The following is a 14,483-nucleotide window of genomic DNA, read 5'->3' as shown; positions in this document are numbered from 1 at the left end:
TTTTTGAGACAGGGTCTCCCTGTAGCCCCAGCTGTCCTGGAACTCACTACGTAGACCAGGCTGGCCTTGAACTCACAGAGATCCACCTGCCTCTGCCTCCCAAGTGCTGGGATTAAAGGCATGCGCCACCACACCTGGCAGGAATTATATTTTTATGGGTCTCTTTGCTTTAAGAGTAAGTGAAGCCCCACCTCATTTTTTCCCATCTCATTGTGGTACCACCAGCTACTCATGTGGTCAGATCTGAAACTGGAGTGTTATCCTGAAAGCCTCCCTACTTCTGGGTCACCCACAGAGTCATCCTGTTGGCTAACTTCAGCTTGACCTACCTTGCCCCATCCCCTCACAACAGTTACTCCATGCCACCATCCTCTGTTGATTACTCAAACAGCCTGCATTCTAGCCTTTTCTAGTCCATATTTACCCAGAGCAGTGCTTCTGCCACATAATTCTTCTGTCTTGTTTTTATTTTTTTATGTGTGTGAGTGCACTCATGTCGTACAATGCCGCAGAGGTCAGAAGAGGGCTTTGGATTCCCCTAGAACTGGAGTTAAGGATGGATGTGGGTGCTAGGAATCAAACCCGGGTCCTCTGTAAGAGCAGTCAGTGCTCTTTAAATGCTGAGCCACCTCTCCAGCCCATCTTTTAAAACTTCAGGGACCCCCTCAAGATACAGATGTGACAATGGCTTACCGAAGCTTCTGTCACTCTCAAGCCACACTAAGAATAAGCTATAATCTCCAACCCTAGCTGCATCCTCTGCCTTAAAGCTGCTGCTTTTTGTTTTGAAACAGGGTTTCATGTAGCCCAGGCTGGCCTTGAATTCACTATGTAGTAGAGGATGACCCTGAACCAGTCCTGCCTCCACATCCCAAGGGTGTGCACCACCACACCTGGCTCAGCTCCAGTTCATTATTCTTTAACTAGCTCCCAGTTCTGTAAAACTGAACTTTCCTTAAATGCCAGCCCAGAAGTTGGCAAAAACTATGGCCCAAGAGCCAAGAATGTTCCTTACATTTCTAAAAAAGTCACTAAAAAGAATGTATGACATACCATTTGCTTTAGAACCTAAAATATTTACTCTAATCCTTCAAAGAAAGTTTGCCAATCTGTACACTTAGATGGCTGATAAAAAGGTGTTTTGCCCCACTCAGTAGGGACATTTCAGGTAGCTTCATGCCTGGCACTGAAACAAGCCAGTCTTTAATTGATGGAATTTAATACTATTAAATTTTTGAGAGAATAAGAATTCTGATTTGTCTTGAAATATCTCTTCTGCCTTGAAAAAAAGTGGCAATAATAAATGAGATACACAATCAGGTTTTACTGAATTTGAACACGAGGCACAGATTTCAAGGGATATATATAACCTACAATTGCTTTTGGTTTCATTTCTTTTAGACAGGGATAAGAGAATGTTTAAGCCTTTGTTGAATTCTTGTTGGTGTTTCTTGTTAAGATTTTTTGGGTATTGCATTTATACACATACTAGCTGGTTGTTGCTCCCTAGACCCTGGTACAGATCCTCATTTCCTGGGATTATACGCTTTCAATTTCTGCATCTACACAGACCCTCTTTGTTGGTCTCTCTAAAATAGTATTTTCTTCTGTGTCATCACAGTCCTTTTTGGCTTGTCTTTCTTCCTTACAGAGTAAATGTGGGTGCTCAATGCGTCCTCTACGTATAAAATGCTCAATTCGGGATTCCAAACCTTGGCATTTAGGGCGATCCATGAGGGGCCTGTATGTGCGCATTTTCACTCCTTCTACGAAGGCACTGGTCTGCTTTATGATAGAAGGCTTAATTTTTCTCCAGTCTGTTGTTTCATCCATATTCGTTCCAGCCCCACAGGGTATCACAACAGAGTCCAGTCCTTGTAGCATACTGTATAGCATGTGAGTTTTAACAGCATGATTAGCCCACAGTTGTTGTAGATGGGTAACATTGAACTCCTGAACTTCCTGATCATAGATCCACTTGGTATTTTCGAATTTACAGTCATACAAGACTAGAGGAAATTCTATAGCCATACTAGAGAGAAAGAAGAAACTAAGTATGAGAATACATAGCATCCAGCATCCAATAGTCCAGTAGTTCTTTTTGTTTTTTTTTTGTTGTTGTTGATTATTTTTTGACAGGATCTCTCTAGTCATAGCCCATCTAGAAGTCACAATGTAAACCAGAGTGGCCTCAGTTTCACAGAGATCCACCTGCCTCTGCCTCCCAAGGGCTGGGTCTAAAGGCACACCCAACATCCAGTAGTTCTTTTTTAAAACCTGAGGTTTAGTTGATTTTAAAAGGGGCAGGAAAGACCCACTAATGTCAATATTAAGAAATAGGTAAGAAAATATGACTGTCTTAACCCGGAATAACCTTATCATAACTCCTTTTAAAAAGAGAGGGAAAACTCCAAGGCTCAGGAACTTTTGCGTAAGAGGTTGGCAGAAAGAATGTAAGAGCTGGAGGAAGGGGTGGAGTATTAACTGGAAGTATCCTCTGCCAGCCACTATGCCAGCAAGTTATAGTCACACCTCCTTCCCATGATGGGGAAGTCAGTTGCCCCTCCCACCCAGTCAACCTTAGCTGCATGTTGGGGAGGGGCTACAGATATATAAGCTGAGGCACTTGTGCGGCTGTCAGGAAGTCACAGGATCTATATTTGTGGACTTTTCAGCACAGCTGTAAATGGGGTGGGGGGGCCATTCTTCTGTAAATAAAACCCCACCCTATGCTCTGTTAGCAACTCCAACAAACACATTAGGATTTAAAAAAAAAAAACAGAGCTAATGGAAACCTCATTATTCCACCAAAGTTGACCCCATGTTGGCAAATCTTTTGGTCTTTGCTTTCTTATTCCTATTTTCTCCCCTTAAACTTCATTATATACATATTTTTATATAACCTGCTTCAAGTTATTTCTGGAAAATGTTAAAAATTGCCTCTCTTTGGAATAATCATTTTTTTTAAAGAGGGGGAGAAAAGCAACAATGATCTATTTGATCTGTATTAAGTAAATGTTGGTAGTAAGTCACCACACGAGTAAGATGATGCAGCTTCCATCATACCGTAAAATTTTCAACAGGTATTTATTCAAATTAGTTAATGGCATTCTCACAGCTTCGGAATGAATTACTAGTGTCTTTAACCACAGCTTCTAAAAGAAAAACCTCTTTTATACCTTTTCCTTCCATTTCAGAAGCTGAGAATTAGAAAAAAAAAACAACTCCAAAATACAGCTTATGATCACTGAGTAATACAAATAAGCAAGATTTAATGTGAATAGTTTGAATATTCACATTTTTATTTTATCGGAACCTAAAATGCCTGCTAACATATAATTCAGAAACAAAAGAAGTGGGAATGAATGTACTTTAAGGTGCCTGGTCCAAATACCTGTTTCCTTACTAATAGGATAGAACAATGAGACAATTAACCGATGCCACCCCCTTGCACGTGTTCAAACATTCTACAAGTTAAAAGCTTCATACAGGCAGAATCAGTGGCTTAGTTATTTAGACAATCATAGGAGAGAAGGGGGATATACTAGTTTGGTTTAACTTACCTATATTGAGGTTTCTGGGGATTTTTCTCTATGTTTAACAATTCATCAATAATCTCTGGTTTCTCCATTCCTTGACCAATCAGAAAGAGAACAGCCATCATACACCGTACTTGATGATACAGGAATGCCTGGCCAGTTACTTCAAATTGACATAACTGGAAAGGTTCTTGCCATTTCTCCTCACCCAGGCTCTGGCCCACTAGCTGTACTTGAGCAGACAGAATAGTCCTCTGGAAATTAATCACTCCATTGGCTACATCCATTTTACACAAGTTCCTGAAATCATGAGTGCCAACATACTTCTGAGCTGCACAATTCATGGTTATGATATCTAAATCAGCACGAGGGAAAAAATAGCGATATGTCCGCTCAAGACAGCTGAACCTAGCACTGAAGCTAGGTTCTACAGGGGCCCAGGCCAGGACACGGATGTCTGGAGGGAGCACCCGATTGAGAATGTGGGTGTAACGGATCTCTTTAGCGACATCATTGGCTTCATCTTTTAAATTGAGATCTTCTGAATCCCTGCTTTTTGGAAACTGAGAACGTAGGTCCAGAGAAATCACCTGTGGAATTATACAGAGATACTGTGTTTCAGAGATAAAAATAATCTCAGTACTCCTGGTGTACACTCAGATTTCCTGGTATTACTTGCTTTGAGAACAGTATGTTATTGGTCCTTACCTGTCCAAAGGCACTAACTCCTTTGTCTGTTCGACCACACCGGTGATAGTTGGATGTCTGTCTGCTTTCTACTAGTCGGGTCTTCTTTAAAGCCTCAAACAATTTCTCTTCGATAGTATTACTTGTATTTTCCTGGCTTGCAAAGCCTTGGTATCCCCAGCCTAGATAGGCAATTTTTAGAGCTACATGTCTTTGGCCATGAGCACTGAAATCAAATGCACGCTTAGCTTTTCCAGATCCTGAAGAATTTTCTCTAAGGTTTGAGACTTTGTTGTTGGTCTGTTCTTTCTTAAGTCTTTCCACCTCCCATTCTAGTTCTTTTATTCTGATTAGGAGCTTCTCAACCTGGTTTCTATCTGTGTCATTTCTAGCCATGACGACGGGCCCAGGAAGAAATCACACAGATCCACCCCACCTGGAAAAGAGAACAAGGGAATACAGCAATTTGGGTGCTAGTTCCTTTGGTGTTGTCAATATTAGAATGATCCAATAGCATCTAAGTGGGCATGGTAGTGGAAGCTTCTACCAGCACTTGGGAGGCAGAAACAGGAGGATTGCTCCAAGTTTCAGGCCAGCCAGGGCTACAGAGCAAGACATCTATCTCAACACAACAAAACAGCATCAAAACTTTAATCTGATGCCAAATAGTATATAGGCTTTGCCCAAGGTGTCCAGAGGCACCAGTTTGAGCACTAGTTGATTGGGGGGGGGGGGGCTGTGGTCAGTTCTCTACACATATATTTTCAGAAATTAAATTATTTTTATGGGTTGATCACTCACAGACATTCTTTTGCATTCTATGTGGTTATTCCACAAAGGAAAATTTAAAAAATTTAAATTTTTTTCTTTAAAAATTTTAGGGGAAATGTCTAGATTTCATTTCTCTATTCACAAACCAAGATAAATGAGGGCTCATGTTACTGTCTTTTCTCCCTGTAACTTTTCCTCTTGACTTCTCATTACATTTGGCTAATTTCTAATGGTCAGATTTATTTATTAAGTGGCCCATATGTTTTATTATCTAATGTGTTTTGTTTTAAAGGTGGCACAATAGAAGCTATCCTAACTGAAGGAGTATTATCAGTGATTATATTTCACATTGGAAGTAGAATCTGGAGATAAGCTTTTCTTTCAATGGCAGAAAAAAGGTAATTGAGCATTACTTTTTAAAACCAAATTTAATGTGTTTTCATAAAAGAATGCTATAATAGAAAGGTTAATCTGATATAATTTAGATATGGATGTTGAGATTTCTGGTGTATTTCAATAATAGGACAACTGTACCACATTAAGATTGGGACAGTTCTAATTAATCCATATTAGAGCTACAGAGTTATAGAAGATCATTCTACATTTCTACATCTGTTGTAAGACTATGTCACCTAAGTCTAAGTAGTTCTTTTTAAACCCTTGGGTTTCCATATCTACGATTAGTAGATTCAACATTTAAATCTCAAAAGCCAAAATATTACTAGAAGGAACATGAAAAACACTTTAGAAAGGCTCCATATCCACCCACCCCCCCAAAACACTTACTAGGAATTGGACCTAGCATACATGCTAGGCAAGCACTCATCACTGAACTATAGTCCCAAAGCAGAAGGAGGGCAAACAACAGAATGGGCTAGGGGACCTAGCTCAGTGGGAGGGGAAAGCACCTGCCTAACACACAAGGCCCTGGTTTGATTTCTGGCACTTCCCCCAAAAAAGTAAATGGCAAACATATTCATAGAATCAGTTTTAACATAAAGATAATAAAATGCTAACAACCTGAGGATGAGGAAAGACTAGTCATTTCATACAAAAGAAGGAAAAAGCTTATAAATATATGAAAGTATGTTCAGGTTCAAAGTACTTGAGAACAATTATTCATGAAACAGACTATAAGGATGAGAAAGTTTGATAGTATACCACATGAAGGGAGACAGAAAACCAACCTCTTATCATTAGTACTTTAGAGGTAAGTGTTTTGTTTGGGGTACATTTTGTTTTTTTAAGACAGGGTCTCCCTGTAGCCCCAGCTGGCCTGAAACCTGACCAGGCTGGTCTTGATCTCAGAGACCTGCCTGCCTCTGCCTCAGAATGCTAGAGATAAGCATTTTGACAACAGCTATCAAAACTGGAGAACACATCTTTTGACCTTTTGGGGTTTTTTTGGTCTTTTTGAGATGGTCTCCCTGTCGCCCCAGCTGGCCTGGAACTCACAAAGATCCACCTGCCTCTGCCACCCAAGTGCTGGAACTAAAAGCCTGCGTCACCACACCCAGCCTTGACCTATTTATTACATGTCTGGAAATTTAACCTGTTGCTACATGCTTGTACAAGTATGTAAAAACTTAATACTCATTGTACATTAGTTTTTAACAAGTGACCATAAATCTAAATTATGAAAATTTGAAAAAACTTTAAACAATGAAGTCAAATGTGCTGATAGAGATTAATTACCATGATTATCTTTGTTTGGAGGAGGCTTTATACTATGCTCCTTTATAGTATAAAAACTATGAATATGGAAAATTATAGAAAAATCCTAAGAAACTGCCTCTTAGAGAGAAATTTCGTCAGGGAGAGGGAAATACTTGCTTAAAATTACATGTACATATCTTTCCATAGAAAAACAGCAGGGAAACAAAGTATCAGGCAATAGATACCTCCCTGAACTCTAGTCAGGAAACCAACTACTAGATATTTAACTGGAGGTTTGAGTACTAAAAATTACTTCTATTAGAACAGATTTATCTTGGAACATATGACATACGTGTATGTGTGCCCCTGTAATATTTTTTGTTTAGATTATATCATTTAGGATTAAAAGCAAGGCCTCAATGTGAAACTAGACTGCCTGAGCTACAGTTCATCTCCTCTGTTTACTAGCTGTGTACCTTTGCACAAGTTAACTTCTGGGGCTTCAGGTGAAAAGGAACTAACCCTAAAATTTTAAGGATTACATGGATTAATAAATGCTAAACAAGTAAGAGTAACCAGAATAGCCTCTAAATGTGTTTTTATACTGTACGCTAAGCATGATGCACTTTACATGCCAGAACTCATCTATTCTTATAGGAACTACTAAAGGGGGCAAGGCAGTTAAGACAGTGTTAGGAAAATGAAAATGAAAGGCGATAGATAAATCTCTACCATTAACTATTGAATTGTCTTTTTCATTTGACTATAAAATTGATAAAGAATGAGTAGTTAATGAGCTGGGTATTTATCTGAAAACTGAGAAATGTTCTCTCTTGCAGACAGCCTTATGGTGCAGAGGAAGCATTGGAGCAATTGATAGGCCCTTATGGACAAAAATGGGCCAGTATGGATCCAGAACAACAAATGTTAGCTGCTACAGCCTTTACACATATCTGTGCAGGGAGGGGTGAAGGAGGTATTAGAGAAACCCAGGCTAACCAGTACTACGATCCCTACAGTAAAGCCTCAGTTACACCAGGAAAGAGGCCTGCTCTTCCTGTGCAGCTACAGTACCCACATATAAGAAGTCATGTCGCTTCATCAACAGTTTCAGAGACCTCCCCAAAACTCCGAAAGCCAGTTATGAAGAGAAAGGTGCTGCGTAGAAAGCCAGGTGGAGAAGTGTTAGTGACAGATGAGTCGATTATCAGTGAATCCGAGTCTGGCACAGAAAGTGATTTGGATCTCTGGGACTTAAGAAACAGGCTTATGAACCTGCAGTTCCAAGAAGACACAGGACCCCCAGTTGATGCTTTACAAAAACTTAATCTACCACAACATGACTGCCAAGGAATTTCACAAGAAGATCATCAGCTCCTCTGCTATCTACAAAGAGAAGAAATGGGCCCTCCAGCTTATGAGCAAGACTTGATTGTTGCTAGCAGACCCAAGTCCTTTATTCTCCCCAGGCTAGACCAGTTAAGCCGAAACCGGGGGAAGATAGACCGAGTAGCCCGGTATTTTGAGTACAAAAGGGACTGGGATTCAATGCGGTTCCCTGGTGAAGATCACAGGAAGGAGTTACGCTGGAGTGTCCGAGGTCAGATGCTTTCCCGTACAGAGCCCCAATCCAAGCCTCAACACATATATGTTCCAAATAATTACCTAGTACCAACTGAGAAGAAAAGATCAGCTCTTCGTTGGGGTGTTCGTTGTGACCTTGCAAATGGTGTCATGCCCAAGAAGCTTCCCTTCCCTCTTTCTCCTTCTTAAGTCTCCTTTTTTTAAAAAAACAAAAATAAAAACTGTCTTTCCTACTACAGGATGGTTTAGAATCAACGTAGTTCTTAATATCTCCCTTTAAATACAAACAACTGACTTGAAAAGCCTTCATTAGTCTTTCCTAGCTAGCGCTGATCACATAGGTATCATACACCACTAATTCCTAAATTGCCATTCTCAAATACAGCAAGCTGGGTCTTCGGATTTTGTCAAATTAGTAAGTACTGTTTTGAAAAAGGCTTAATTAAAAATATTTAGAAGTTAATGAGTTTGAACCTTATTCTTTAAGTACCTCTCAAAGATAATCTCAGTCCTAGCCTATGAGTCTACCTCTGATCAACCAAACCCAGCCACGGCCTTTTGTATACGGTCTTTCATGGAGTCAGTTGTAAATACAAAAATGGACCTAGATGGGTACAGATCAAAATAATTCTGTTTTATGCTGCACCTTACATTCTTGATACCCCTAATCCAGTAAGGAATACCTAAAATCAAAGTTGCCAGTTTTAGGCATTAAATTTAGGCTTGAAAAGTGACAATTTGCTTGTTCAAGGAAAAAAAAATTGGCCATTACTATCTGCTAAAATACATCCTGCGTGTATTTGAGGCTATATAATTCATTCACCCAGTTCCCAGTGCTGGTATGTATCAGGAAGAAAAACGAACTCCGCTTGTCACTGCAAGTGTAAATACTGCAAACTCCAGTGGTGAAATGTCTAAGCTAGTACGATGCTAACTAATGGAAAAAGACAATTAAATGAGGCAAATAATGTTGTAAACCATGTAGCAAGATCTGTCATGTAAAGTACAGGAAAAGGTTAAAGCCCAACTCTAGAAACTTGGTTTAAGGTAACTATCGGTTTTTTGCTTGATTTTGTTTAATGGTTTACCTTTATCTGGATTTCAAAGTTCTGAAAGTGATTATCTCTGTTTAGCCCCCTTATAAACTGAAGAATTAGGCCAAGAGGGTTGTTTTGTTTTTTTAAAAGACTAACAAAGCTGGACCCAGTACTGTTTTCTCCAGGACAGTACACCGATAGGTTTATCAGTGAAATGCAATCAGTACTGCGGTAGACAAAATATCAAATGGTAATGACCACCAGATTACCAGAAGGGTGTTCCTGGTGTGCTAATCGTACAAAAACAGCCATCACCGAACGTTCAAACTTCTAAGTTTTAAAAAATGGTGGGTCTTGCCAATTTTGGTAACCTCTTCAGAGGAAGGTGTGGTAAGATTAGGAGGTAGGAATTGGTTAAGCAGTTAGGAGAAAAAGACCCCAAAGAAAAGTAGGCAGTTTCTTGGCTAAAACTCACAATGTCCTTGGGCCTCTTAGCAACATACTCGGTTCCAAAGGTCAAAAATGTCGAAAATATTTGAGCTTTTATCTAATCCTAAAGAGATTTTAGGGTTACCTCTGAACGTTAGAGTAGCCAAAAGCCCCATAAAAAAAAAAAAAATCGAAAAAGAAAATACATAAAGTTATCAGAAAAATGTGATGGGGAGATATGGGAGGAGTTGGAGGGGAGGGAATGGGTACGGATTTGATCAAAACTCCTTATATGCATGTTTGAAATACTCTTAAAAAGGGGGGGGGAGTCTTTTTTAAAAAGTAACCAGACGAAAGGTAGAAATAGCTTTCCTCGTGATAGAGTGCTAGCCAAAGGATTCGAGACACAATATGAAAAGCAATTATGGTCTGTAAGCAGTTCCCCTAAAGTGAAAGTTCCCACCATGCCTCCTTTCCCATACCATCCCATCCAGACTGGGTTACAGCTGCTTTTCAGTAAACAATTCTAGCGCAGCAGTTAACCGCACATCGAAGGGCCCTCTAAGCTCCGGTTCCGGAATCTAAGCCCCTCGATGCGGCGCCAGAAGTCACCGGCACGACAGAGGCTGCGTGGCCTGAAGTCTCACAGCATATAGCAGCGCCTTTCTGCAGCACCTAAGCACGGAGTGTGGGGAACCTTCGGCCTGCTCGTTCCTCTGCAGAGCTCCAAAAGCAGCCCACCCGAGTCAGCCCTCACCTACCTTCCGGTCATTTGCCGCGCAGCCCTAGGTGAGGCCGGAAGTCGTCACCGGTCTGCTGCGGGCGCGCGCGGCCTCATGGGAGCTGCAGCCACGTTTATGGGAAATGTAGTTCTGAAGCCCAGGAGCTCGGTCTTGGGGGAAAAACCTCCACTACCACCCCACCACCCCCGGAGTTTCTAAGGCCGCCTCCTCTCCTCCACCCCGACAGGGCACTGTCAATACCAGAACAAAAGGAGAAATTCTAGCTCTGCTTAAAAGATGGTTTTTCAAATGCCCGCATTTCTATAGGAAAACTAAGATATCGAAAATTCTGGCCCAATTTTATACCTAGTTTAATTAGAAAGTTAAAGTTAGTTTCTAATTAAAGTTAGTTTAATTAGAAAGTTAACGAAAACATGTACTATTAGAAGCACATGCAAAGGATAAAGGAGGCTACGACTTCAAGAAGCGGCGAAGATCCCCGACAGAACTGAGAGCTGCTTCAGCACCACGGAGAGGTCCCGACGCTCCGTGGATTTTCGCCTGTTCCAGAGGTGCTCACGTTGCCCCAACTCTTAAAATTCCACTCGGAAAACGGAAAAACCTGGTTCTTTGATCCAAACTTGAAATAAGCATAAGCGCTGTGTTCCAGATTGTGCAGTGCGTGTAGCAGTAGTGGTGGCTGAGTTTGCTTTAAGGCCCACGCCGTAGGATAAAAATGAAAATCAGCGCGTACAGCAATCTCTAGGCTGGGGCAGACCGCGGCGTCTGAACTCTGCCTGCGCCCGAAACCTGCCATCCCAGGCCCTCCGTCGTATCCACCCGCCCCCAGCCTCCCGGGTCACGTGGCGAGGCCCGGACGCTAGGTCTGGGGAGACCCGGCAGGGAGCCTGCGGCGGAGGGTACCAGGTCCGCGGCTCAGGGCCCGCAGACCAAACGGAAGGCGCCGGCCGCCTCCTCTACCCGCCGGGTGCAGAGCCCGCGCCGAGTACGCGCCTGCGCACCAGGCCGCGGGGTGGTCGCGAGGCCGACGCCGGCCGGGGAGCCAGATCATTGGCTGCTGCACGAGCTGGCGCTGCCCGGCGCGGGGGTGGAAGCACGTGCCAGGGGCGGGAGCGGAGACCGCAGCTATGGCGTCGTTACTTTGGGGAGGCGACGCCGGGGCAGCAGAAAGCGAACGGCTGAACTGCCACGTAACCGCCACCGAGCAGGGGAGGGCCTGGGGGCGGGGGCTAGACAGGGACTCCGGGGTATGTCCCTGGGAGGGAGGGGGACGGGGAGCCCCGCTGGCCTTGGAGTGGGGTGTCAGGCGATGGGGGAGGTGTGGACGGGTTTGGAAAGGGCCCATGTAAAGGAGACTCCCTGGGAGAGGGCAGACCTCTGGTTGAAAAGAACACACCGAAGACCCCTGGAAATCCAGAGAGGGAAGGCAGCTGCTAGCTCTAACTCTACTGAGTTTTGTGCTCTCCTAATTTGACCATTTTGCTGGCTTCCCGTCTTTATCTGCCAACGTTCTTTCCTAGCCAACCATCCCCTTGTGGGTGTTGTAAACCACCCAGGTACTGCCCATGTTTAAGACTAAGAGGCCTTATAAAGAGGACTGCAGAAATTCTCGTCCTTTTTAAGGGTAATTCATACAGTAGACTGATTGCTTAAAACATAATCGTTATTACCTAACATTGCAAAAGAAGCAGTTTGGGGTGGTCTCCTCTGGCTCTGCTGTTAGTATAGCCGGTGGGCTTCCTACATGATGGCCTGCTTCCTAATGTTTGAAATTTGTGCCTTTCAATAGTTTTCAAATCTCGTCCATCCCAGGAAGAACCTTCGGGGTATCAGGAGTACCACAATCCCAAACATAGGTGAGTGCTGTTAGGGTAAAGCAGGCCGGCTTCACTTCATTAAAAGTTATTGCGTTCATCCTTACCTGACAGCTGAAATAGCTTTGTCTCTTCATTTATGTCAAGACCTTCCACTGCCTTCTCTTCCAGGGAATGACTCTGTACACTCTGTCGAATGTGGGAGAAAACTTGAAAGAGTACCCTGTATATTTCTGCTTAGCATTTTTCATTACATTTATTGTTTCTATTCTACCTTTTTAGATGGCTCCCTTAACATGGAAGAAAATGATGAAGATGATGTAGGTAGGAGACAAGTTTGTTTGCATGTTGAGTTTCTCATCACTTTAAAAATCTAAATAGTTTATTGGGAAAGTACTTTTTTTAGTGAATAATGTTAGAAGAAATACTAAATTGGGAGTATATTTCTTTAGAGGAACTTGAAAATGCAAGGCGTGGATTCAGAATTTTCAGCTTGACAAAGAAGAATTAGGTCCTGTACAGGGAAATAGATACTGGATTGCTTATGGTCAGAGATTGGTGCAACAGAGCATAAGAAACTGGATCTTTGTGGAAGGAGGAGTTCTCAGTGCTATATCAGTCTGTCTTGAACTTGCTTTTAGAAGAAAGATGGGAGTAGGTACAGTTGTTTGTGATAAATTCTGCTACTGAGTGGCAGGCATAAGCCACTGAAGAGGCTTGATATCCCCCTTTATTTTTGCTTTTCTAGTGGATTTGGCAGCCAATTCACTCTTAAACAAGTTAATCCGTCAATCCTTAGTAGAATCCAGCCACCGAGTGGAAGTCTTACAAAAGGATCCCAGCTCTCCACTCTATTCAGTAAAAACATTTGAAGAGTTGCGACTGTGAGTATCTTAACTTTTAGTATGTAAAAATGTTTACGCTCAGCACATAACAAACTAATCTGCTGATAATAATAATTAGAAGCTCTTTTGTTTTATAAAATGAAGTATTAAGATATATTGTACATTTTGCATGCAATTAAAACACTGGGCATGGTGGCGCATGCCTTTAATCCCAGCACTTGGGAGGCAGAGGCAGGCAGATCTCTATGAGATCGAAGCCAGCATAGTATACATAGTGAGTTCCAGGCCAGCTGAGGCTACAGGGAGACCGTGTCTCAAAGAAAAAAAATATAAGCTTTTACTTTCCTAATCATAATTTGTTTTAAATGGTGTTAAAATGAGTAACTTTCTTAAATGAGTTTTCATCTTGGGATGAAATTCATGTGAAGAAAATATATTCTAATGAAAAGAGAAAGTTACCAGATATATGTGGCCAAACCAGACCTGTTTTGCTGCCATGCACAGAGGGAAAATGGTCCTGATTAGGTAGCAGTTTGGCCAACCAGCCAGGAGACAAGTCTAGACAGATCTTTCACCATGGCTCCTAGGCTCCATTGCTCAAACTAAGCGCCTAGGGTAAGCATAAGCATATGATGAGCCACTCATCACAGGACTTTCTGTGGCTTGGTGTTTCCAATCTTTGGCACATAATTTTACTTTTGTAATAGAGAAGTGGCTTGTAGATGTAAGAGATATTTGATTCAGAGGATTGGATTCTTCTTTCTCCTAGTTTGGCCTTTGTTGAAAAAGTCCTAGTTTGGGGAATGCTCAGTATCTGGTTTCCAAGGGTTAGTTTGGTATCATATGAACTTGTATAAAGGGTAAAAATCCAACATCCTAATGCCTAGACGTTTTCTAAGTGGTAGGCTCTAGGAAAGGTGCATTTAAAACTCATGCCTCAGAAGGGTGAGGTTATAGGATAATGAGAGAAGTGACAAAAGAATCACCTCAATAAAAGTTTGTCTTCTGAAAATTGTTCTCATTTCATGAAACTCATTGTCATCCATAAAAAAACTAATAAACTAGTAAACTAATATGCTTCTTTATCAGATTAATCCCCCATCATCTCCTTAACAGAAAGTTCTTTATTCCTTTACCGCTTCCTTTAATCTAGGTTTATAGCCTACCTTATTAGTTTAGAGGTTCAACCTAGAGACAGGATTTTATATATTTGGGGATATTGAGGTATGAAGGGAGCATTTCTTTTTTAATGTATATTGCTTATTGAATTATTGTGCATTTCATACAAAACATCTTAATCATCTTTATATCCCCTCCCACATCCATACCCACATAGTCCTCCTCTCACCGGACTTCATGCATTATATTATATTTGTTA

The 14,483-nt window shown here is 41.7% G+C and overlaps 3 protein-coding genes across 8 annotated transcripts in view; 2 read left to right on the top strand and 1 right to left on the bottom strand.

Annotated features, from left to right (window-relative positions):
- Hyls1 (HYLS1 centriolar and ciliogenesis associated) overlaps positions 1-9,372 on the top strand; it is a 12,966-nt gene extending 3,594 nt beyond the window's left edge. For all 3 annotated transcript variants that reach the window (XM_008834797.3, XM_008834789.3, XM_017798615.2), the window contains 2 exons: positions 5,290-5,395; positions 7,493-9,372. In XM_008834797.3, the coding sequence (XP_008833019.1) occupies positions 5,382-5,395; positions 7,493-8,426 (948 nt within the window). In that variant the 5' untranslated portion in view covers positions 5,290-5,381 and the 3' untranslated portion in view covers positions 8,427-9,372. The remainder of the gene's footprint in view (positions 1-5,289; positions 5,396-7,492) is intronic.
- Pus3 (pseudouridine synthase 3) lies at positions 211-10,606 on the bottom strand. Of its 3 annotated transcripts, none has more exons than XM_008834817.3 (4): positions 10,465-10,606; positions 4,248-4,662; positions 3,564-4,129; positions 211-2,032 (listed from the first exon to the last, which is right to left on the bottom strand). In XM_008834817.3, exons 2-4 carry the CDS (start codon positions 4,620-4,622, stop codon positions 1,540-1,542), a joined length of 1,434 nt encoding a protein of 477 aa, XP_008833039.1. In that variant the 5' UTR covers positions 4,623-4,662; positions 10,465-10,606; the 3' UTR covers positions 211-1,539. The 3 variants fall into 3 exon arrangements, with proteins under 3 accessions (XP_008833039.1, XP_017654102.1, XP_029420246.1); XM_017798613.2 differs by lacking the exon at positions 10,465-10,606 and adding an exon at positions 10,186-10,335; XM_029564386.1 differs by lacking the exon at positions 4,248-4,662 and having other exon boundaries at positions 10,465-10,545.
- An 856-nt stretch (positions 10,607-11,462) lies between these two features.
- The window catches only part of Ddx25 (DEAD-box helicase 25), a gene marked incomplete at its 3' end in the record, with an annotated part of 21,784 nt that continues 18,763 nt past the window's right edge, over positions 11,463-14,483 (top strand). For both annotated transcript variants that reach the window (XM_029564379.1, XM_008834760.3), the window contains 4 exon segments: positions 11,463-11,636; positions 12,236-12,302; positions 12,543-12,584; positions 13,009-13,144. In XM_029564379.1, coding sequence (XP_029420239.1) covers positions 11,574-11,636; positions 12,236-12,302; positions 12,543-12,584; positions 13,009-13,144 — 308 coding nt within the window. In that variant the 5' untranslated portion in view covers positions 11,463-11,573.

This window comes from Nannospalax galili, unplaced genomic scaffold (genome assembly GCF_000622305.1).
Source record: "Nannospalax galili isolate Female #2095 unplaced genomic scaffold, S.galili_v1.0 scaffold690, whole genome shotgun sequence".
NCBI classification, from domain to species: Eukaryota; Metazoa; Chordata; class Mammalia; order Rodentia; family Spalacidae; genus Nannospalax; species Nannospalax galili.
Note: the sequence above shows the minus strand (reverse complement) of the source record. Positions and strands in the feature narration are given on the sequence as shown.